Raw genomic sequence first — 23,704 nt, 5'->3', positions numbered from 1 at the left:
TGTAGATTATGAATATAGCATAGGACAATATTAAAAAGAAAGCTATTTAGACCAGGGCTTAATATAATGTTACAAAAAAATAAGAATTATGAGTTTTATATACTGTATGTGTTGTTTAATAGAAGAGGTAATTCTAATTTAATTGCCAAGTATTTGAAATTATATTCCATCGAAAAGCAGATAAGAAAATAGATGTTTTGTAGACCACACTGGGACTTGCGTTTTCTTCAGACCTGAGGTCAAGTGGATGGAGAATCGTCTGCTGATCGAACACAAAGGCTTTTTCTCACCACTCTGCTCCCTGTGATTGTAACACATTCCTACATTCAGTTAATTGTATGTGTCTGACTGGGACATAGAGTGCCCACATATTTGGTCAAACATTATGCCGGATGAGGGTTAAGATGTTTTGGGGTGAGGTTAACATTTAGATTGGTAGACAGAGCAGGTCAGATTGCGCCCCCTAGGGACGGGTGGGCCTCATCCCTAAAAGCCTGAATAGAACCAAGAGGCTGACGCTTCCCCAAGTAAGACAGGCTTCTCGCTGCCTAAAGGCTTTCAAACTGGGATATTGGCTTTTTTCCTGCCTCTGGACTAAAACTTGGTGGTGAGCCTTCTGGCCTTCGGAGTGGAACCTACACCATCAGCCCTCCTGGGTCTTCAGCTTGCCGACTCTCCCTGTAGACCGTGGGACTTGCCAGACTCCATGACTGCCTGAGTTAGTTCTTTATAGTAAATCTCTTCTCTTTATACATTCACACGCATGCACGCACGCACCCTGTTGGCTGTACGAACCACAGCAGCAAGCAGCACAGTCGGTGAAATACATTCCATGGCATTCACCATATTGGCTTAGACATGTCTGCAGGCAGGTTTAAGCTCTACCACTGACTTACATGTGTGCACCTTTGACATTGTTTTACCTCTCTTCACCTCAGTTTCCCGAACTTTAAAAATGGGATTTTCTGTGCTAGTACATGTGGCAGGCTCTCGAGATATATTCATCCCTTGGCATTCTAAACTGGAATACAAAACAAATATAATCAATAAAATAATAATATAAATCTTATTAATAGGCTATCACATTATAGGTTATAAACGGACAGCCTCTATCCCTCTTTGCGTGCCATTCTCCGAGAAGAGAGTCACAGTCTTCCCACTGCCCCCTCCTGAAATCCAGTCCTACCGATCTTTTCTGAGAGCAGTCTCTTCTAGTGCCCCCACGTAAATCCCAGGTAGTAATTCTTCTGAATGATTTAGGGTGAGTGTTTGTTCTGCTGTGAAAAGCAAAATTAAAACCTGATGTTTAATGGTTCCACTATGTAACTATAACCAGGTCTAGAGATTTCAGTGTGAAGGATTGACTAGGCTTAATGATGAGAGATGTGAAAAGATGATATTCTTAACTATGGTACATCTACAAAATAAGAGTATACTAAACAATTGTAACAAAAATGAAGGCATCTTCTGTGTACTAATATATGAAAAGAACACCATGATGTATATATAATTAAGTGGAAAAAAGTGCTGATAGTATACTACCTTTCGTCTGAAATGTGAGAAAGTAAGAGAGTAGATTCTTACTTGCTTTTATAGGCAAAGGGATATCTGGAAAGAGGCATAATAAGCAATCACAGCCGCCACCAGGTGGGTAGACAGTAGGATAGATGCCTGGGCCACAGGTGGGAGAGATGCTTCACTGAAAACTTTTTCATAATTCAAAAATTTTTGAAGCACATGAATTAACTATCTAGTAACATGAAATTTAAAAAAGAACAAGGGGAAGGAAAAAACCATTAGGGTACATTCGCATTTAAGTTTCTCTGTATGTCCTTTGAAAGTTGTAGTATACTGTTTTATTTATAGCTCCCAGATGGAAACCTCCTAGCCTTGTTACTTCGACCTGATTTGGGTAATTTGAAAACTAGAATCTAGACAGATGTACATGCAGTGTTTTAATTACCATAGTTTTAAATTTTGAGCAAGATGAGTTGCAATATTAATACAGATAGTACCCAGCTTATGGGAAAGTTGTGATACAAAAGTTTCTTTTCCTGTACACTTAGAAATGATGAAGATGGTAAATTTTGTGTTACGTGTTTTTTGTTTTTTTTAAAATCTAAATAGAAAACATTGAAAAACCAAATATGGCATTATTCATTTATAGAAATCAAAGTTTTAAATCAGAATATTTTCAGCCACAGGTTGTTGGTCCTGAATCACATAATTAAAATGACTTGTACATTCTTAAATAGCTAATAAAAATAAGTGTACATTTAGTTATGATTCTTTCCCTTTGTTAAAAATATCCTGGGAGTTCCCATTGTGGCACAGTGGAAATGAATCTGACTGGTATCCATGAGGATGTGGGTTCAATCCCTGGCCTTGCTCAGTGGGTTAAGGATCCAGCATTGCTGTGAGCTGTGGTGTAGGTTGCAGACGCAGGTGGGATCCTCCGTTGCCGTGGCTGTGGCGTAGTCTGGCAGCTACAGCTCCAATTTGACTCCTATCCTGGGAATCTCCATATGCCGCAGGTGCGGCCCTAAAAAAAAAGGCAAAAAAAAAAGATAAGAAATAGTAGTATTGGGAAGGCTGGGCAGCATCATGTAGATCAATGAACTTGAAACACTCCCTCACACCATATACAAAAAATAAATCTAAAATGTTTTAAAGACCTAAATATAAAACATGACACTTGAGTTCCCATTGTGACTCAGTGGGTTAAGAACCCAACTCGTATCCATGAGGATATGGGTTCCACCCCTGACCTTGCCCAGTGGGTTAAGGATCTGGTTTTGCCACGAGCTGCAGCATAGGTTGCAGACACCACCCAGATCTGGTACTGCTATGGCTGTGGTGCAGCCTGCAGCTGCAGCTCCAGTTTGACCCCCAGCCTGGGAACTTACATATATGCCTCAGGTGCAACCCTAAAAAGAAAAAAGAAAGGAAGAAAAAGAAAACATGACACCATACAACTCTTGGAGGAAGAGAACATAGGCAAAACATTTTCTCAATAAATTGTAGCAGTGTTTCCTTACATAAGTATCCTAAGGCAAAAGAAACAAAAGCAAAAGTAAACAAATGGGACCTAATCAAACCTAAAAGCTTTTGCATAGCAAAGGAAACCATTAATAAAACAAAAAGACAACCTGTAGACTGGGAGAAAATATTTGCAAACAATGCATGACAAGGGGTTAATTTCCAAAATATACAAAAAGCTCATAAATTGAATATAAAAACAAAAACAAAACCCACAATCAAAAATAATGGGCAGAAGACCTGAACAGACATTTCCTCAGAGAAGATACGCATATGGCCAACAGGCACATGAAAAGATGCTCAACGTTACTACTTATTAGAGAACCGCACATCAAAATCATCAGTGTAGTATCACCTCATACCTGCCAGAATGTCTGTCATCAAAGTCTACAAATAATAAATGCTGGACCAGGTGTGGAGGAAAGGGAACCCTCTTACACTGTTGGTGTTGCAGCCACTATGGAAAACAGTATGGAGTTTCCTTTAAAAAACTAAAAATTGACTTATCATATGATCCAGCAATCCCACTCCTAGGCATATATCCAGAAAAGATTAAAACTCTAATTTGAAAACATACATGCACCCCAGTGTTCATAGCATTACTATTTACAATAGGCAAGACATGGAAGCAACCTAAGTGTCCATCAACAGATGAATGGTAAAGATGTGGTATATGTACAATAGAATATTACTTGGGCAAGGAAATATTGCCATTTGCAGCAACATGGATGGATCTGGAGAAAATCATACAAAATGAAGTAAACCATGCAGAGGAAGATAAATATTATATATCACTCATAAACAATAATGCAAATGAATCTATATACAAAACAGAAATAGACTCACAGACACAGAAAACAAACTTGGATCTCGTTTGGTGGGTCTTTCACGTCTAAAACTTGCCCTCTTTCCACTCTCTGAGAGGCGGAAGACGTGAGTGATTGTGAGCACAGACTCTGCAGTCAGACTGCCTAGATCTGTATTATAGTTTTGTGACCTCGGCTAAGCTACTTAAACTTTCTGTACCTCATGTTTGTTTCCTGTAAAATGGGGATAAATGGTTTGTTAAAGTACTTAGAACAGTGCCCCTTTGCTATAGAAATGAGAAAAGAAGATTCTTTTATTTTGTTTTGTTTTTTAGGCACGTCTGCAACATGTGGAAGTTCCCAGGCCAGGGATCTCACTGTCACCACCACAGCTACCCAAGCCACAAGCAGTAACAACACCGAATCCTTAACCCCCTGAGCCATCAGGGAACCTCAACTCAAGGTATTTTATGAAGGAAGGATTAACAGGATTTGGTAACAAATTGGATATGGAGGGTAAAAAAGAGGAGTTAAAGATGGTTCTGAGTCGAGTGAGCCTGTTTGGAGTGGAGGTAGGGTTGATAAGGAGTTGAGTTTTAGAATTATTAACTTTGAAACTAGCTAAAATAAAATGTCCAAACACAGTTTAAAATATGGGAACTAGGAGTTCCCGTCGTGGCGCAGTGGTTAACGAATCCGACTAGGAACCATGAGGTTGCGGGTTCGGTCCCTGCCCTTGCTCAGTGGGTTAATGATCCGGCGTTGCCGTGAGCTGTGGTGTAGGTTGCAGACGCGGCTCGGATCCCGAGTTGCTGTGGCTCTGGCGTAGGCTGGTGGCTACAGCTCCAATTCGACCCCTAGCCTGGGAACCTCCATATGCCGCGGGAGCGGCCCAAGAAATAGCAACAACAACAAAAAGACAAAAAAAATAAAATAAAATAAATTAAAATAAAAAAATAAAATATGGGAACTAGAACGCAAGAGAAAGTTCAAGTCTAAAAATAAAAATACAGAATTACCTGCTTATTTTTATTATTTTCAGAATTAAAGCATTGTTCATTTACAATGCTATGCCGACCTCTGCTATACAGCAAAGTGACCCTGTCATACATGCATACATTGCCTTTCTTATACCATCTTCCATCTGCTTATTCGAAGTGGTAATGAATGCTACCGGAGTGGGTTTGGTGAGAGAGAAAGAGAAAGAAATGGGTTGGATACAAGAACAAGGATTTAAAGAGTGAGGCCTTCCATCTCAAAGGCAGTGGCAGAGTACATAGTTAACAGAGGCAAGGAAGGTCGGGAAATAGTGATAGTCTGAGAATAAAAAGAGAGATAATGTTTGGAATTATTCCGAGAACGAGTCATAAAAATAGTGTAGTGGGTGGTCCTAGTTTCTTAGGATAGTGGAAGCCAGTGGGGTCTAAGGCAGTATAGACGTTACAGCAAATCTCAGTAAGGAAGAGAAGAGCAGCAGCCCTAGGATAGGTGTGAGAGTTTCAAAGACAACTGCAGCAAGTATTAGTGCCCTTTATTGTATGTTTCCAATGCTGTGCTTAGCACTTTGTTCTCTCCCTAAATCCTCAGGATTCTCTGAAATATTGCACACCTCCTAAACGCTATTAAAATAAACATTCCTGGAATACATGATGACACATCCATATAATGTAATGTACTGGAGCCATTCTTTTAGATGAGGTAGATCTATACTGGCAAAGATATCAGTGAAATACTTTTACACAATAATAAACACATTTGAATACTTACCTGTTGTCTGTCTGTCCCAGTAGATTCTAAACTCCTCAAGGATGGATATTGGGTTGTATTCATCTTGTACCATCAGGGCCTAGCATGGAGGCTTGTATGTTAGTATGTCTTAACTATTGGTCAGATGAATGGGTGCATAAATGCTTATAAAATGGAGAGTGCTAGTACCACACTGGGCTTGAGTGTGTGTGTGTGTGTGTGTGTGTGTGTGTGCGCGCGCGCGCGTGCATGCGCGTGTGCACTTTGTGAACCTAAAAGCAGAAAATGTTACAGTATTAGTAAGAAAAATTCCATTCAGAAAAAGAAGGTATGAATTACTGTTAGGAAGTTTTCAGAGAGACTTCATTGGCTTGGACAACAATTTTGGTGGTTTGAAGAAAATTATGAAAATAGGGAGAAGATAGTTCCAACTTTATTAGTGAAAGAAAGAGAACTGTTGGGGTGGGACTGACCATGCTGAGTTCTTTCTATGGGTGGAAATGGGGTGAAAGGTCCCACTTGGCTGGGGTTAAAGGCCTACGTTCATTATGGTAGATGGCTTGTGAATTGGAACTTTCTGAAATGCTGAGTTTTCACAATGAAGGAACTCTTTGACCATCTGCTAGTCCCCTAAGCAGATGCTCACTATTATTCAACATGTGTAGTGGGCATTTTAGATCTGAGTGCTCTGCCCTACAAATGGAAATAACATTGGCCTAAAAAGGCCTGAGATTCCAAAAGAAGATACCCATTTGCCACTTAGGATCTGTAAGCCGCCTTGTTAATTGTTATTGGAATAACATCTACATTCTAAATTGTGTATTCCCTTGCCTTTTATTTAAGAAGTCTAATTGTCCTGAAGATTATAGGTAATGGCCCACTCTAAGGTTATTCCTCCTTGTGATGAATAGATTGCATCCAAGAAAAATAATGCTTAAAGTTTGCATTGGTTAGAAATTTCGACGAGACTCCGAATAATTACTCTTTCTCATCCTTTTGAGTAACATCAGCTTTTAAAGTCTTTATCAAATAAAAATAGAATTTATAGCACATTTAATGTGTATTTATTTTTGTGGGGTTGTCACAGCATATTTTCTCTTACGTATTCATTTAAATCACAGAGAAGACTGCCTGAAATGGCATTTTCACGATGATCCTGGGAACCGTCCTTTGACTTTATGTTATTTACTGCTGATATAGGTATTCTGGTGTTTCTTGCCTTCCATCATACATAAATCCTAGTGGCAGGTTGAATACCATAGAGAAGAACTGACTGCTGGTAAATCAAATGTTTTACAGCATATTATCGGGAATGTTGGATTCATTACTATAAAGAAATTTTATTTGATCAGTATTTTCAGGGCTTCCTAATACTGTAATTTATTGGTGCTTCTTACTGTTTTCTGTTCATTATATACAAGCTCAAAATTGGGTTCATTGTAACAATGCATAATATATGCTATAGTGAGTCTTTTCCATGCAAAAAAAGAGTAGCAAATATCCAACACTATGTTTGATTAGAACTATTAAACCCAACAGCTTGTATTTAATGAACATGGTGTTAATTATATCGTCAACTGGGTAGTTCATTCTCTACCATAGAAGCTATATATTAAGATAAAGCTATTTTGATGTATAGGGTGCCAGAGGAAAATTAGCTAACAAGAAAGGGAATAGCTTTGTGTGGTAAGGATATCAGAATCATTTTAACTCAAAATCATTTTTTTAGAGAATACATACAGTGGATTTTTATTTTTAGTTCCTGCTCTTCCCTTCATAATTAAATGATGGAAAATGACTCTCGGTCCTTAAACTACTCTTATGCATCATTCAAAATAGCCCTGACAGGCTAGCCCCCCTGGTAGTGGTGAGATTTATGGCATTCCATTCCTTGGTGTTCCATTACTCTGTCTACACCATCAAATTGATTAGTAGGCAGTGGAAGCAAGGAAGGAGAAGCGACTGCTTAGAGCCAGCTGGTGTCCATCATTTTAATGAACTGCTTAGAGATGGTTAATATTGTCCTTGATTCTCATTGTAGCTGATGATGACCAGATCTTTTAAAATGTTTTTCCCCTTCCTTATTCTGTATTACAGGGCCCACTGGAAAATGATTTGGTTGTTTATGTAGCACTTATAGCGGAAAGCCAACGGTATGAAATCTAAATGGGTGGTGTGTACCTTTGGTTGGGGGGTGGGGTTGATTGCTTTATGCTTATAGTATGGAGTATGGTGGTAGAAATTAATTTCGTAGTCCCCTTGTCAAGGTTTCAGGGATGTCACTAGTGTCACATTAAGGGCCGGAACAATACTGTTTTCATGTTTAAAAATAATTGTGTTGTAGTTGGTGTGAATATTAAAGTCTGTGGCCGGTGCCAGTGTTGCCTGGCATGTAGTTTTGAGAAATTAATGCACACGTTAATTACGAGGATCCCCCAAATTAGTGCTTACCTCTCTGTCAGCCCCCAAGGCCACCATCTGATGCTTTGTGAAGAACCCAGTAGGGCCACTGGCTTCCAGTGCAGCTGATGTTGCTGACATGAACAAATGAAGAATGTCCTCCAAGTTTGCATAGTCTTTCCCCTTCACTCCTCGTCTTTCATTGTCCGTATAAATCCATTATCCAACAGTGTCTCTCTTTTTCTCTGTGTTCTTTAGCCTTCAAGTTTTCCTCAACACATATGGTATTCAGACCCAAACTCCTCAGCAGGTAGAACCCATTCAGATCTGGGCCCAGCAGGAGCTTGTGAAAGTAAGTGATTCTGTGTCTTTACTGTCTCCTTTGTGGAGGTATCAGAGCATGATGATTAGACCTGATTTATAGTCAAGAAGCGTATTTAAAGTCCAGTTCTGAGATAAGGTCATTGAGCTGAAAGTCTTTTTGATTAAGTGGAGAAACCCACTTTATCAGACATTGGTACCAAAAATAACTGCATGGTGTGTATATGCATTCATAGGTCTTATTGATTTATACTCCTTGCTAACGTCTGTTACTAACCTGGACTAACCACTTAGATAACGAAAAGCCTTAATTTTAGTATTGGCGTATAAAATTAACCGCTATTTTCCCTTTCATTTGTTTTGCCTTTTATTGTGTATTTATTTTCCCTTTTATTAACTGTTAAAGAAAATCTCACCTAAATATTATTAGTAATAACTACTTCCTTTTTTCTCTTGCCTTACTATTCGGAACCTGAAGTAATTCCTACCCTCTTTGGTTTGCCGGTCTCCAAATAATTATAAAGTGACATCAGAATTTATCTTTGGGAGTTCCCGGTGTGGCACAGTGGTTAGCAAATCCAACTAGGAACCATGAGGCTGCGGGTTCCATCCCTGCCCTTGCTCAGTGGGTTAACGATCTGGCATTGCCGTGAGCTGTGGTGTAGGTTGCAGACGCGGCTCGGATCCTGCGTTGCTCTGGCTCTGGCATAGGCTGGTGGCTACAGCTCCGATTTGACCCCTAGCCTGGGAACCTCCATATGCCATGGGAGTGGCCCAAGAAATGGCAAAAAGACCAAAAAAATAAAAAATAAAATAAAATAAAATAAGGGAATTTATCTTTGATACAATTACATACCTATTAGATTGGATTAAAAGGTGACTTTTGAAGAGTTCCCTTTGTGGCTCAGTGGGTTAGGAACCCGATATAGTGTATATGTGGATGTGAGTTCGATTTCTGGTCTCACTTAGTGGGTTAAGGATCCGGTTTTGCCACAAACTGCAGCATAGGTCGCAGATGCAGCTCGGCTCCCACGTTGCTGTGGCTGTGGTGTAGGCAGGCAGCTGCAGCTCCAATTTGACCCCTAGCCTGGGAACTTCCATATGCCACAGGTGCTGCCATTAAAAAATAATGAAATAAAAGGTGACTTTTGAGTCCTTTTACATGCACTTCTTTGCAGATGGATCCAGCAGTGCCTGAGTTTAGGAATATTCCTGCTTATTGGGGACAGGAAGTTACTGATTTCCACTGATTGTTTATAAACCACTTGTTTTTACTTGGTAATTGTTGAAAACAATACAGGAACAAACACCACAGTGTTCGATGGAAGTGTTTAATCTCTCTCAAGTAATTAAGTCTGTTAAGTTGATATAAATGGTTTTGACTAAAGCCTTGACATTACAACAGAGAATGAAGCTTAGGTGAGGTGCACATTGCAGGGAAAATGCAGGGCCCGAGTTGTTGCTGATCACCCTGGATCTTACCATTGGCAACAAACCCAAACTCTGGGTGTCAGGTCACCTAGAGCACCAGCTCTTGAAAAGTCCTTAACAAATTTAGAGCTCTTCCCGCTCCCCCTGCCTCGCCCCGCCCCCAATTGAGGAGATGCAGCTGAAAATGCAAGGAATCCTACAGTAGGTAACACTTTAAAATCACACTAAGTAAATGATGGAAAGCTAGGTTCCATAGGAGAAGAGGCTAAATGAGGCCAAAAGGGAAATAAGGATCCAGAGGGCAAGGAGAGGTGGCAGCATGAAAGGGGCGAAAATCTAAGTCTGTAAAATTGTGCATTTATCATTCAGGTGCAGGCTGTATTTGCTGATACAATTTTATGCTCTCTCACTGAAAGCTCCTGAGAGTGGTTACAAAGGTTATTATTCTTTGATAAACATGCTCTCAAAGCAAATTAACCTGAGTCTGTTTTTTCAGGCCTAATTTTTTCTTTTTAATTTTTTATGGCTGTACCCACAGCCTGTGGACATTCCTGGGCTAGGGATTGAATCGGAGCCCAGCTGTAAGCTTACACCACAGCTGTGGCAATGCCAGATCCTTTAACCCACTGTGCTACAGTGGGAACTCCCAGGCCTAATTTATATCAGCATCTCTTTCTGGTAGAGTCTGTTCTCTACCAGACAACAGGCAGTCAAGATTGAAAAGACCAACATGGCTCCTAATGACTTGAATGTGGCACTTTTTTCATTCATTCATCTGTGCAGAGCACTTGTAGGATACACAGATAAAATGCTCTGTCCCTGTTCTCAGTCACTGACCTCTGGGTTTGGTGATATGACAGAAAAAGTAGTTAATGACAATCCACTTTGATCCACTATGATAGATGTTAGTACAGTGTGCTGGGAAATCACAGAGGTGGTAGGAAGCATTCTGTTACAAAGGGAAGACTTATAGCACTTATAGCAGGTCCTAACTTATTTTTTTTTCTTTTTCAGCCACACCCGTGGCATGCGAAAGTCCCCGGGCCAGGGATCAAATCTGAGCCACAGCTGGAGCAATGCCAGATCCTTAAACTTACTGTGCTGGGCCGGGGATTGAACTGGTGCCTCCACAGAGACAAGCCAGATCATTAACCCACTGTGCCACAAAAGGAACTCCTATTTTGTTGTTTTTAAGATAGTGTTAACGCATGATTTACAGTTTTGGTGTGTGATGTGGCTCAAGACAGGTTTGTGGTCAGGAGCCCAGCTTCCCTGTGCACGTGTCAAGATAGAAGATCCTCTGTATTCCATGCCAGTTGCTCTTTGGGATTCGCCCTCTAAGATACACTGCCTGGTATACTGCTTCTTAGAGTCTGCCCTTTTTTTTTTTTCTTGTCTTTTTGTCCCACCTCATCTGGGAACCTGCAGCATATGGAGGTTCCCAGACTAGAGGTTGAATTGGAACTGTAGCCACTGGCCTACACCACAGCCGCAACAACGCGAGATCCAAGCCACATCTGCAAACTATATCACAGCTCATGGCAACGCTGGATCCTTAACCCACTGATCGAGGCCAGGGATTGAACCTACGTCCTCATGGATACTAGTCAGATTCTTTTCCACGAGCCACAAAGGGGGCTCCCTATAGTCTACCTTTTAAAAGTGAAATGTTCCCTCAAATATTAATTACATGTATTCTTATGCCAGTGGTTACTTACCCTTTTCTGAGAAGCTACATCCTCCTCCAGCCAACTGGAAAAGGTGTAAGGGCGGATGGGTGAGGGCAGGGCCTTCACTGTGTGTGGTTAATGTTTTGTGGTGTGGTAACTGTGGTGTTTGCCTCCTGGGAGAGCTGAATACAGTGTAGATCTAGAATGACAGGTTTCTATACTTCTGGGTGGTTTGGTCACTACTATATATTTCAGTGCATTAAATGGTGTGAATGTGTGCAACATAGGGACAGTATTATCTGCACCCTGGGATGCACAGAGCATTCTGCATCTGATTCTTTCGTTGTCATAGGACTTCTCACCATTGTTCAGAAAGTTAAAGAAAATCCTTTTGCTATAATTGAGTGGTGTTTAAAGATTTCCTTTATATCTACCTAGATCAGTATACTTCAACTTGTGCCTTGTTGATTAATATAATCATTTGCCTAAAAGAAGACATCTAAAGTCGTTTAGATATAAATTTATTTTGAAAAAGTTGAAAATACTTAAGGATCTCCATCTAATGCTGTACACTGTAGTTTCAGTGCAGCTACACAACATAATGCTTGCAGAGTCTTTTTTCTGCCCAGTCGACTTTGTCTAAAGCCACTGCTGTTCCAGAATTAATATGGACAGCGCATGTGGCTCAGGAAGGACGTTCAGTTGCTCCCTTATTCGTCCATCAAGTATTTCCTGAGCACCAGCTATACTCTAGGCACAGTGCCATCTCAGGGGGGCGTGAGGAACATGCAGTGCAGAAGGAGAAAGAGACACAGAGCTAACTCCGATATGGATGTGTGCACCATGGCAGAATGAACAGAGAGCTCTGGTGATGACATTAATTTTGTATACGGTGAGGTTGATATTTGAAATCAGTTCAAATCATAATTGGTAGGTTGTGTAGAGACAGTTGGTTTGATTTTCCATTTAGGAAAATTTAGCTTAGATTTATCCCTCTCATCAGATACAGAAATAAATTCCAGACAGATTAAAGATTTAAATATGTTTTAATGATTAAATATAAAATTACTAAAAGAAAAAATAGGGGAGTAGTTTACAACTGGGAGGGGAAGTCCATTCTTAGAAAATACCAGTGCCAAAAGCCATTAAGGAAATGATTGACAAATTTAAATATAATTGAAAGTAACGTAACAACCTAGCACATCAAAGGTGCTTGTGAAATCTCCTAGCAGAAATATGCTTAGATTGAAATACCGCATGATGAAATGATGTTTGATCTACTGTGCAGTCATTCTCACATTTCATAACAACATTGAAGATGAGCAAGGTGGGTGAAATATTTGATAAAAGGGTAATATTTTTAACATGCCAATATCTTTTACAGATGAAAAAAGGATAACAAATGCCCAGGAGAGAAGTGAAAAAAAAATGTATAGAACATGCAAATAGCCATTAAATATATAGGAAAATGGTCCACCAAAATATTTGAATACCATAGTTTAAAATAAATATCATTGCGACCCAAGAGAGCAACAGAAATTGCCTATGCACTGTTAATGTCCATGTAAATTGGTTAGTTATTTCTAAAGGATGACCAGCCTGGCATCATGTTTGAAAGAAAATGTATATTCTCTTTGATCCACCAAGTCTAGGAAATTATCCTACAGAAATAATAGTACACTGTCCAAAGATGGTAACTGAATTAGTATTTAAATAACTTGTGATGGAACGTGATGCAGGATAATGTGAGAAGAAAGAATCTATATGCATGTAAGACTAAGTCACTTTGCTGTACAGCAACAATTGACAGAACACTAAATCAATCATAATAAAAACATTTTAAATGAAAAATTGGGAGCTACTTTACATAAATATGTGGGCCCATTTACGTAAATATATACATATATATGTGTATATAACATGAGTATATATTTATGTACTTTTAAAAATCTCTAACCCTGTCTTCTACTTCTGGTGCTTCCAAGGGATCACACAATAAATTGCACTTCCTTTAACACATACCAAAGGGAAATAGTTGTTGCTTAAGGGGTTGTAAGAGTAGCAGGACCAGTCACTTGTAGCATATGGATTAAATTTTTCATAAGTTCATGTAATCAGAAAAATCAATAAAGACATTTCACCGTTTGGGAAATACTTGAAGGTGGGAATCTAGTAAAAGTTATACGGCTCCGTTTTTTTGTTTGTTTGTTTGTTTGTTTAATTTAAATAGCCTTTTTTTCTCTTTGGCATATGGAGTTCCCAGGGCAGGGATTAGGTTTGAGCCACAGTTGTAACCTACACCACAGCTGTGGCAACGCGGGATCCTTTAACCCACTATGCCAGGCCAGGGATTGAACCACCAATTGGCAGAGACACCACCAATCCCGTTGCACCACAGTGGGAACTCCTACTAAATAGCCAGTTTTTTTTATCACATAGGAAGCATTTGTCTCTGTTCTTATATGAATTAGAGCCGTGCGAGTTATAAATTAATAACAGTTCTCAGATTTTATTTTATTTTATTTTTATTATAGTTGATTTACAGTGTTCTGTCAACTTCTGCTGTACAGCAAAGTAACCCAGATATGTATGTGTGTGTGTATATATATATACATGTATACTTTTTTCCACATTATCCTCCATCATGTTCCATCACAAGTGACTAGATATAGTTCCCAGTGCTATTCGGCAGAATCTCATTGCTTATCCAAACTAACTCCAAACTCCCAGTCTCTCCCAGTCCCTACCCCTCCCTCTTGGCAACCACAAGTCTGTTCTCCATGTCTATGAGTTTGTTTCTTGTCTTTTTTTTTTTGTCTTTTCTAGGGCTGCATCCATGGCATATGGAGGTTCCCAGGCTAGGGGTCTAATTGGAGCTGTAGCTGCCGACCTACACCAGAGCCACAGCAGTGTGGGACCCGAGTCATGTCTGCGACTTACACCATAGCTCACAATAATGCCGAATCCTTAACCCACTGAGCAAGGCCAGGAATTGGACCTGCAACCTCACGGTTCCTAGTTGGACTCGTTAACCTCTGAGCCACGACTGGAACTCCTGTTTCTTTTCTGTAGATAGGTTCATTTGAGCCATATATTAGATTCCAGATATAAGTAATATCTTATGGTATTTGTCTTTCTCCTTCTGACATACTTCACTTAGTATGAGAGTCTCTAGTTCCATCCATGTTGAAAAAATCGTATTTTAGAATGATGCTGAGTGAATCTGCAAAAGTTTTGCCCTCAAATCTCCCAGTGCCCCAAAAGCAAAATTGATGTCATTGGCTGGCTTGTTTTCCTAAAAGTCTGTTGAATAAAGTTTCCATGGTCGTTTTCTCTGGAAAAATCAGAAATTAGCATAGCAGTAGTCCAGGGGGAAAAGGAAGCAAAAAAGAAAAAGCATGAATTCTTGCCTGACTCTGATTTACAAATGTGTGTCTTACAGGCTTATTTCCATCTGGGTATCAATGAAAAATTAGGACTCTCCGGAAGGCCAGATAGACCCATTGGCTGCCTCGGTACATCAAAGGTACTCATGAAATTTCCTTGTAGAACAGTGTTCAGATTGTAATACCACAGACTGGAGTGATGTTTGACTTGCAGTGTATCCATTCTCACATTTCATCGTATACTAGGGCTAATTATCTGAATTATTGGTTTTTTACAAGTAAAAATAAGAAGTCTTCTAGAAATAAATATCTCACTGCTATTTGATTTCTAAGTGTTATAAGATAACCAAAGAATAGTAGTATTTACTCAGAGGCTTTTTCCATTATAGTAGAAGTGGACTACTTTATTAGCATACAGATTCAATCAAGAAACTGAAATTTCCTAATATACAGATTTTATAAAGTATTTTATTTTCTTATTCAGAATTAAACGTCAGTCTTAATTTTTATTAGGACTTGTATTACTGTACCTTTGCCTTTGGTCTGTTTTATGTGTATGTAATTTTTAAAATTTATCCTTTACAGATTTATCGCATTCTAGGAAAGACTGTGGTTTGTTACCCTATCATCTTCGACCTCAGTGATTTCTACATGTCTCAAGATGTTTTACTGCTGATAGATGACATAAAGGTAGCTTCAGAACACCTTTTTAATCAATGGGATGACTTTGTTTCTACTGATTCTATCACGTTTTTAAATTGAGTGCTCCTGAGTCTATGCGCTGGGTTAACACGGTATCAAATACGATAGTAAAACAGAATCTGCATAGCTTTGGAGAGTTAAATCACTTGCAGTTTTAGAATAGGAGATATGCTCTGTTTTATATAAAGTGGTATGACTTTACTTGTTCTGTCTTCTGCAAATGGAATGAAAGGGTACATACCGCAGTTGTAAAAGCACAGAGGGGAAACTCTTGGAAATCATGATCGTACGACAGTAAGTTTCTCTTTTTGAGCAGAAGTTGAGTTAGTAAAATGATTTTATTTATGATGAATTTCAAGTAAAACTTCAACTAACTTAAAACACCCAGTCCATTAAAATCTCCTCCACTCCCTTTCCATTTACAGACAGGAGGAGCTTAGAGTCATGGCCCGGAGCATGAACTCTGGAGCCAGATTTCCTTTATTAAAATCTTGACGCCACTGTTTACCGGCTTGTGATCTTGAGCAAATTAACTTCTCTGTGTCCTTGTTTCCGCTGCATAACTAAATTGGGCTGTTCTGAGTATTAGGAGTTAATACAGGCAAAGCCTTCAAATAGTGCCTGGCACACGGTAAAGTGTTACGTAAGTCTTTGATATGATAATGATGATGATAACAATAGAAACAGAAAAATAAAGAGCTCCTCACATTTCTGAGAGTCTGTATATATTCAGTCCAGTCTCTTACACCTGCTGTATGTAATATAAACCCACAGTCATGTGGAGTGAGAAGTAATCTGGATGATAACCCTGGGTTGATTTTTCCTTCCCTGGGACCACACTTGAACTGTATTAGGCCTCAAAAAAAAAAAAAAAAAAATAGTAGCCTTAAAACATGTGCGATATGGGAGTTCCCTTCAGGATGGCACAGCAGTTAATGAACCCAGCTAGGATCCATGCGGATGCGGGTTCGACCCCTGGCCGCACTTAGTGGGTTAAGGATCCAGCGTTGCAGTCACCTGTGGTGTAGGTCGCAGACGTGGTTCTGATTCCATGTGGCTGTGGCTATGGCATAGGCCAGAGGCTGTAGCTCCAATTGGACCCCTTGCCTGGAAACTTCCATATGCTGCAGGTGTGACCCTAAAAAGCCAAGAAAATAAATAAGTAAATAAAATAGAAACAAAAACCCAAAAAACATGTGTGATCTGATTATTTTTAAGAACAGACTTAAAATCAAAATGGTTTAGCTTACTGTGTTTGTATTAGAACATTTCTACCTCTAAATAGTTGGTGTTCTTCCAGGTTTGATTGTGAATTATCTTGTATAAGAGTTTTGTTGGCTCTTTGTATCCTGGTCAGTTCAGATCCTGTGCCATTACATCCTACCTCATTCTTATGTTTTGATAGAATGCGCTACAGTTCATTAAGCAATACTGGAAAATGCATGGACGTCCGCTTTTCCTTGTTCTCATCCGGGAAGACAATATAAGGTAGGTTGATGAAAGAAGTGCGGTACACGCCATCTCATCGCCATTAACACTGTCAGCGCTTTAGAAGTAGAGCCTCCTGGTGGTTTTGTATCCATCTCAGCATGTGACAGAGTGCTTTGCATATATAAGAGTGCTTAGTACTAGATTATTAATTTTTTACTCTGTTGTTAATTTACACGCGTTGTCTGCTCATATTTTTCAGAGGTAGCCGATTCAATCCCATATTAGATATGCTGGCAGCTTTTAAGAAAGGAATGGTTGGAGGAGTCAAAGTTCATGTTGATCGTCTACAGGTAGTCTTCTGACTTCCAGTGTTTCTGTTTTCAGCCCAATGAACCACAGATACAGCTACGCTTCTTAATTATGTTCTATGTAAGGTTTTTATCTGAAGGTTTTATTCTCTATTTCTCTTATCACCACCCTCCATTCCGATGCTTGAGCAGTTACAGTGGTTTCCCACCAGAATTTTAGATTTTAAGAGCTCATCTCTGGAGTTCCCGTCATGGCTCAGCGGTTAACGAATCTGACTAGGAACCATGAGGTTGCGGGTTCGATCCCTGGCCTTGCTCAGTGGGTTAAGGATCCGGCGTTGCCGTGAGCTGTGGTGTAGGTTGCAGACACGGCTCAGATCCTGCGTTGCTGTGGCTGTGGTGTAGGCCAGCAGCTGTAGCTCTGATTAGACCCCTAGCCTGGGAACCTCCATATGCCGTGGCAGTGGCCCAAGAAATGGCCAAAAAAAAAAAAGAGAGAGAGCTCATCTCTGACCTCAGTTTTGCATGTGAGGAAGCTGGGGACCAGAGTGGTAAAGTGACCTGCTGTATAATCTCAGGTTCCTTGACTCCCTGGGTTCAGTTCTCTTTTCCCTACCCCACAGTGACATCCAACTGGAGGTAGTCCTTATTCCATTCAGAATTTTACAGCATTATTTTCACAGCTCCTAAATAACGGAGATCCCACTAGCCATAACAGCCTCTCTGCCCACAGTTAATCTCCTACTAAATGTTCTTTCTGTTTCTGCCAATACAGATTAATCACTGTGTTCTGAACTTTGTGAGGTTCTGCCCCTTTCTGCTGATGCCTTTACCTCTGCCTGGAGTAGCCTTCCTTCTTTCAGCATCAGTAGACTTTGAAATCTTACCACACTTTAAAGGCCACTTCTGCAAAATCACTCAGACCAGAAATGACACTTTTCTCTTCTAATGTTCTTTTATGACCTTTAACATAAACTACTCAAATTGTAGTCTATTATGGACTTAGATGCCTTATTTCCTATAAAGGATTGCGATCATTCCATAGAGTGTTTTATGTAGTCAGTGCTCAATATTGAGTAAGAAAGAGGAAAATTTATAATGAGGGGCCTATGCAGGTAATGTGGTAAATAGCATGTTTACAAACTCATTCACTGGTGCTTGTGCTTTGCATAGTTGATGATTTTTATCTAAGTTTCTATCTTTTCCTCTTATTTTTTATTGTTCTGTCTTTTTGTAATGCTTCCTGGGGCAATTTCTTTGCATTTATCATGCAGCTCCTTTATTGAATTTTACTTTTATGTTTGTAATTTTCCCTTTTCATAGTATCTTATTCTTATTTTCTGGATCTTATATCTTGTTTTTTCCTTTTGAGAATATTAACTGGAGAATTTTGGAAATTTTTCCTTTTTGCATTATCTCTTTCAGGTTTCTTTTCTGTTTTGGGGGGGTGCTCAGTCTCTCATGTTGGAGACATTTGTCAGATGGCTGGTAATCTAGTTATCCCTTCATTTTAAAGAGTGAAATAGTGAAAAAGTTTATTGGAAGCTGTGTGTTTGGGAACAAGAATCCTTGTCATGATGATTTCACTTATTAGGTGGTCTGATGGCAAGGGCCCTTTTTGTTGGAGGAAACCTCAGGTGCCAATATCTGGAGATTTTTTTTCTCCTAGGCTCTTCAGTTTCCCCAGAAAATAAACATCTAGCCTTCTGCTTGAAGGACACACATTTTGCTTCCATGTACTGAGAGCAGAGCTAGGGAGGGAAGCCAGAGTTGTTACATTTGCTGTATGTTATCAGAAACATGTCTCATTGTGACACCTGTTTTGCAAGTTGTCTCTACCTATACAGATTCAGAAAACAATAAAATGGTGCATTATCAGATTGTCCAGGATACTTACAACAGCACAGATTATCTTCACATGAACAGCACAAGTGGCTTAATCTTGAAGGCACAGATGCTAGACCATGAGTCAGTGCAGCTCTGCACTTTGAAAGTCAGAGCAACAGAGTTTCCCATCATTGAGCAGTGAGGTCCTTGGTCATTGTGGACATTGTGGACGTAAATGACACCTCTCCAATTTTTAGTTAACTCATTTATGAGTCTTCCACTTAAGCCATTGCTTGATCTGTATTTCGCTTACTCTCTGGTGTGCCCTATAGCCTTGAGTACAGAGTCTTAACCAGAGAATAAGCCTCTTTTCATCTTGAAACTCTATACCCGTTAAACAAGCCTTATACCCCCACTACACGATTACACCAGCTTTTTTCTTCTCTTTAATATAGTAAATGAAAATGGCACTTGTGTACTCTGGGATTTTACTTCAGACCATTTCAAATGTCCGTAGCCCATGGTCTGCAATCTCTCTCATCACTGGGACACTCAGACTCACCTTCTAGCTTCATCACCCAGGACATCTCTTCATGCAGTTCATTCCCAGCCCTGCTTTCCACTCTTCAAGTATACCAAGTACTCTTCAAGTACTCTCAAAATCTTCCCCGTAATTGAATTTTTTTCCTGCTCATGCTGTTACTCTATTCTAGATTTATCTTTGTCTTTTTTCTTTTTCCCTTCTAAGTCATACTTTAATTTTATAACTTAGGTCAATGTCCCTCTTCAGTGACGTCTCCAAGAGTAGAGTTAATTTCTTCCAGTGTATTTCTGTGGCATTTTCCTTGAGCCTTTGCTGCAGCTTTTATTTAGTTTTTTTTGTGTCTGCCTCTCTGTGTGGATTAAAAATTCTATCAGGCCAAGTTTTACTCATCTCTGCATTCCCAAAGTGCTCTGCTCACTACTATTTTCTCTGTAGGAATTAATGTAAATACAGTTCATTGACTGAACAGACATTTATTGAGCTCCCTCTCTAAGCAGTGGAGATATAACAGTGAAAAGAATCTACAAGGTCCCTGATTTCATGAGACTTATTCTAGGAGGGGAGCAGAACCAAAAATAAAGCCGGGTGGGGTTGCCGAACGAAGGAATGGAGCACAATCTCGGGTAGTATGTTCTGTGGGAAGGGAACTTGTGGGATATAATTGAGTATCACTGAGCAGGATACCCTTTTGAATATTATATTACATTTGACACATATATATCAATATTAAGTTATCTAATTACCATCAGAACTGAAGTATTAATGAGTCACAAATTAATTATAATTTTTTTTTTTTTGGTCTTTTTAGGTCCACGCCCACGGCACATGGAGGTTCCCAGGCTAGGGGTTGACTCAGAGCTGTACGCCACAGCCACAGCAACACTGGATCCAAACCACGTCTGGAACCTACAACCACAGCTCACGGCAATGCCGGATCCTTAACCCACTGAGCAAGGCCAGGGATCGAACCCATGTCCTCATGGATACTAGTCATGTTCGTTAACTACTAAGCCACGATGGGAACCCCTAATTATAATATTTTTATACAATTAATTTAGCCAGTGTCTTATGATAACTATGAATGGAGTATAACCTTTAAAACTTGTGAATCACTATTCTGTACACCTGTAAATTATATAATATCGCACATCAACTATACTTTGAGTCAAAAAAACTAATTCAGGAGCCAACTGAATTTTTATAGTCAGATGCATTAAAGACTGTAAGTAGAATTTAGAACTTGCCTGTTAACGCTGATTAAACATTTTTATGGACTGAATTAGTATATTAAGGTGGATAGGCTAATACAAATAGAAAATATTGAATCAAAATTAGTTATCCAGAGAGCAAGATGTGCAGATGTAAGCCTGCATATTGGGAAATATCACTCAGTTGATTTCTGTCATGTTTGGCACTGCTCTCTGCCCAGGATGCAGACTCTGCTCAGACCCTACCTGTGGCTGGGCCACATAAAAATGTGCAGGTCAGTTACGTGAGTGGCCTTTCTCACTCAAGCCCTGTAAGGAGGCTTTCGTATGACTGGCAGTAACATGTCCATCCTGCCATTCGTAGAGGGTATTTGTTGATGATCTACTTTATGAGTTTTCACTAGAAGAGAAGGCAGCACAGCTCTGGATGGTCACAGCCAATAAGAGCAACATTCCTTGTATCCTGCTGTTTCACATTTAAAATGAACAGTGAGGAAACAGAGAAGGTAATATATGTAAGACAGTTTTGATGGAAGAAGTGCCCTATTTTTACAGTAATTGTGGTTTGTTTTCTGCACAGTACGTTTCTCACTTTTATCTGACAATTCATCAGATAATTAGAAGTAACATGTAGTACTAAAAATCATTGTGGGTTATCATTCATTTATACATTCACCGTGAACCACTGACCAAAAAAAAAAAAAAAAAAAAAAAAAAAAACTATGTTCAAGTTTTGGCCTCATTTAGTTTGCTCAAGCTATAATCAGGAGTTTAATGGAATATGAAAGACCAAATACTGGTTGCCAGAATGTAGGGAAGCCCTGGCCTAGATAATCAGCACCTTCCTGATCCTGAAGAATGGAGACTTGGCAGTTATCTCATCATTGGATAGCCCCTGAAATATATTACAGTAGCAAAATCTAAAGCATAATTTCACATTATCTCTTCCCAAGACAACTTTAGTATTTCATGTTTTTTCCCTAGTTTCAGAAAAGTGGTAACACTTTAATACATACTGAATTTTAATTTCAGCTTAAAAATAAATAGGAGAACAGAGGAAAAAGAAAACAGTTCATCCTATATTGATACTTCTGTCTATTATGACTCCTGAACTTGTAGCTTGATGTGTGTTTGTTTCAGGGGTTTTGTTGTTATGTTGAAAACCTGCCTGATTTTAGAATGCTAACTTTAAGAAATAACTTTAAAATCATGTATACTTTTTAAGTAAACATTTTTTTGGAGTCGTTTGTACTTAGAGAAAAGTATATATGTGGATCATAAGGGTATGGCTTGATGAATTTAAGAGTTGTGAACCTTTTCTTAATCACGTTTCAGACACTCATATCAGGAGCTGTGGTAGAACAACTTGACTTCTTACGAATCAGTGACACAGAAGAGTAAGTTCCTTTGGATTTTTATTGTGTCTCTTAGGATTACATTAGGAATGCAGGAAATTTGCAACTTTTTCTTTTAAATCCTAGGCTTCCAGAATTTAAGAGTTTTGAGGAACTAGAATTTCCCAAACATTCAAAAGTCAAACGACAAAGCAGCACCTCCAATGCTCCTGAGCGGGAACAGCAGCCACATGTCGCAGTTACTGAATGGAAAAGCAAACCTACCCATGAAATTCTTCAAAAACTGAATGTGAGGAAGATGCAAGTCCTTTGTGGCTCCTGAATGAGGAACTCCCGGGGCAAAGCATATTTCTTTCTGTCCTCCCAGAGGGGGCAGCAATCCACCTGGAGGAAGATGGCCTCTGTATACCCGAGGCAGTAATGAGGGGTTGGTCTCAGGGTCTAATATTAGCATGGATGTCCTAAGGACGATTAAGGGGTGAGGACGTGGATTGGGTTGTCTTGAGCGTGAAAGCCTTGTATAGCCCCTTAAAGAAGTTGTGTCCGTGATAGTTGCCTTTGGGATCTCCAGATTTCTCTTTCAGTGCCCTTTCTCTCCTTTTCCCAGCCTGAGTCTTCTCTCCTATCCCGGTATTTAGATCCGATGCTTGCTTTGTGTCTCCCCAGTCACTGAGGACAGCAATCCTTTAACTACAGCCATATGAACATTATGTTAGCAGTCTAGTCTTTTTCCTTCCCTGGGGTTATTTGCATTTTAAAGGAGGAGGGGCAGAGATAAGGTATAGCACCTATCAAAGGAAATGAAATGGTAGAGCTATGAACATCTTACTGGACCCTACAGAAATTGAGCATATCTGATAAATGTATGTCCTGCCAGATATCATCCATTCTTATAATCGATCAACATTATTTATAGATCTGCATGATCATGACTATGCTACGGTAGGCATAAAACATAACACAGAGCGCCCTGATGTCTACTAAGCAGTCTGCACATGTCCCCTCCTTTTATCCATCTCTTCATAATGGGTTGATAGCAACACAGTCTCCCATTTATGAATAACTGAAGTCAAAAAGATAGTGGTTAAATGACTCTGCCAAATCTCTCAGAGAGTGGCAGAGTCAATATTAATGCTTGTAGACAACATATTGTCTATTCTTGTATCTTATTTCCTGAAAAATTTGATTATTAAACCCTGCTGCCCCAGGAATCCAGCTTGTCTACCCACTGTCTCCAAGATAGCTAAGATAAATAGTTGTATAATGTCATTTTCTACTTGGTAGTATATCAATGGCATTTTAATCTTTTCTCAGTTGCATAGCAGAGTATTTCTTCTTTGCATCATGTGGTTTCATGATTAGTTACGCCCCCCTCTGGTAATTTTTATACCCATTTCATTTCCAGTTATTCATAGTGATTTATATTTTCAGGACTGTAGTTGTCTGGCTAGCCAAGCCATCCTGCTGGGTATACTGCTCAAAAGAGAGGGCCCCAACTTCATCACAAAGGAAGGTAAGAGTACATATCTA

General features: G+C 39.5%; 1 protein-coding gene across 6 annotated transcripts in view; it reads left to right on the top strand.

Annotated features, from left to right (window-relative positions):
• PHKB (phosphorylase kinase regulatory subunit beta) overlaps nucleotides 1-23,704 on the top strand; it is a 199,208-nt gene that overhangs the window by 137,948 nt on the left and 37,556 nt on the right. For all 6 annotated transcript variants that reach the window (XM_021094236.1, XM_013998279.2, XM_013998278.2 and 3 more), the window contains 9 exons: nucleotides 7,689-7,744; nucleotides 8,250-8,343; nucleotides 14,856-14,939; nucleotides 15,385-15,489; nucleotides 16,907-16,989; nucleotides 17,192-17,282; nucleotides 22,155-22,216; nucleotides 22,301-22,463; nucleotides 23,606-23,687. In XM_021094236.1, the coding sequence (XP_020949895.1) occupies nucleotides 7,689-7,744; nucleotides 8,250-8,343; nucleotides 14,856-14,939; nucleotides 15,385-15,489; nucleotides 16,907-16,989; nucleotides 17,192-17,282; nucleotides 22,155-22,216; nucleotides 22,301-22,463; nucleotides 23,606-23,687 (820 nt within the window). The remainder of the gene's footprint in view (nucleotides 1-7,688; nucleotides 7,745-8,249; nucleotides 8,344-14,855; nucleotides 14,940-15,384; nucleotides 15,490-16,906; nucleotides 16,990-17,191; nucleotides 17,283-22,154; nucleotides 22,217-22,300; nucleotides 22,464-23,605; nucleotides 23,688-23,704) is intronic.

The sequence above is a fragment of the Sus scrofa genome, chromosome 6, assembly GCF_000003025.6.
Source record: "Sus scrofa isolate TJ Tabasco breed Duroc chromosome 6, Sscrofa11.1, whole genome shotgun sequence".
Classification (NCBI taxonomy): Eukaryota; Metazoa; Chordata; class Mammalia; order Artiodactyla; family Suidae; genus Sus; species Sus scrofa.
Note: the sequence above shows the minus strand (reverse complement) of the source record. Positions and strands in the feature narration are given on the sequence as shown.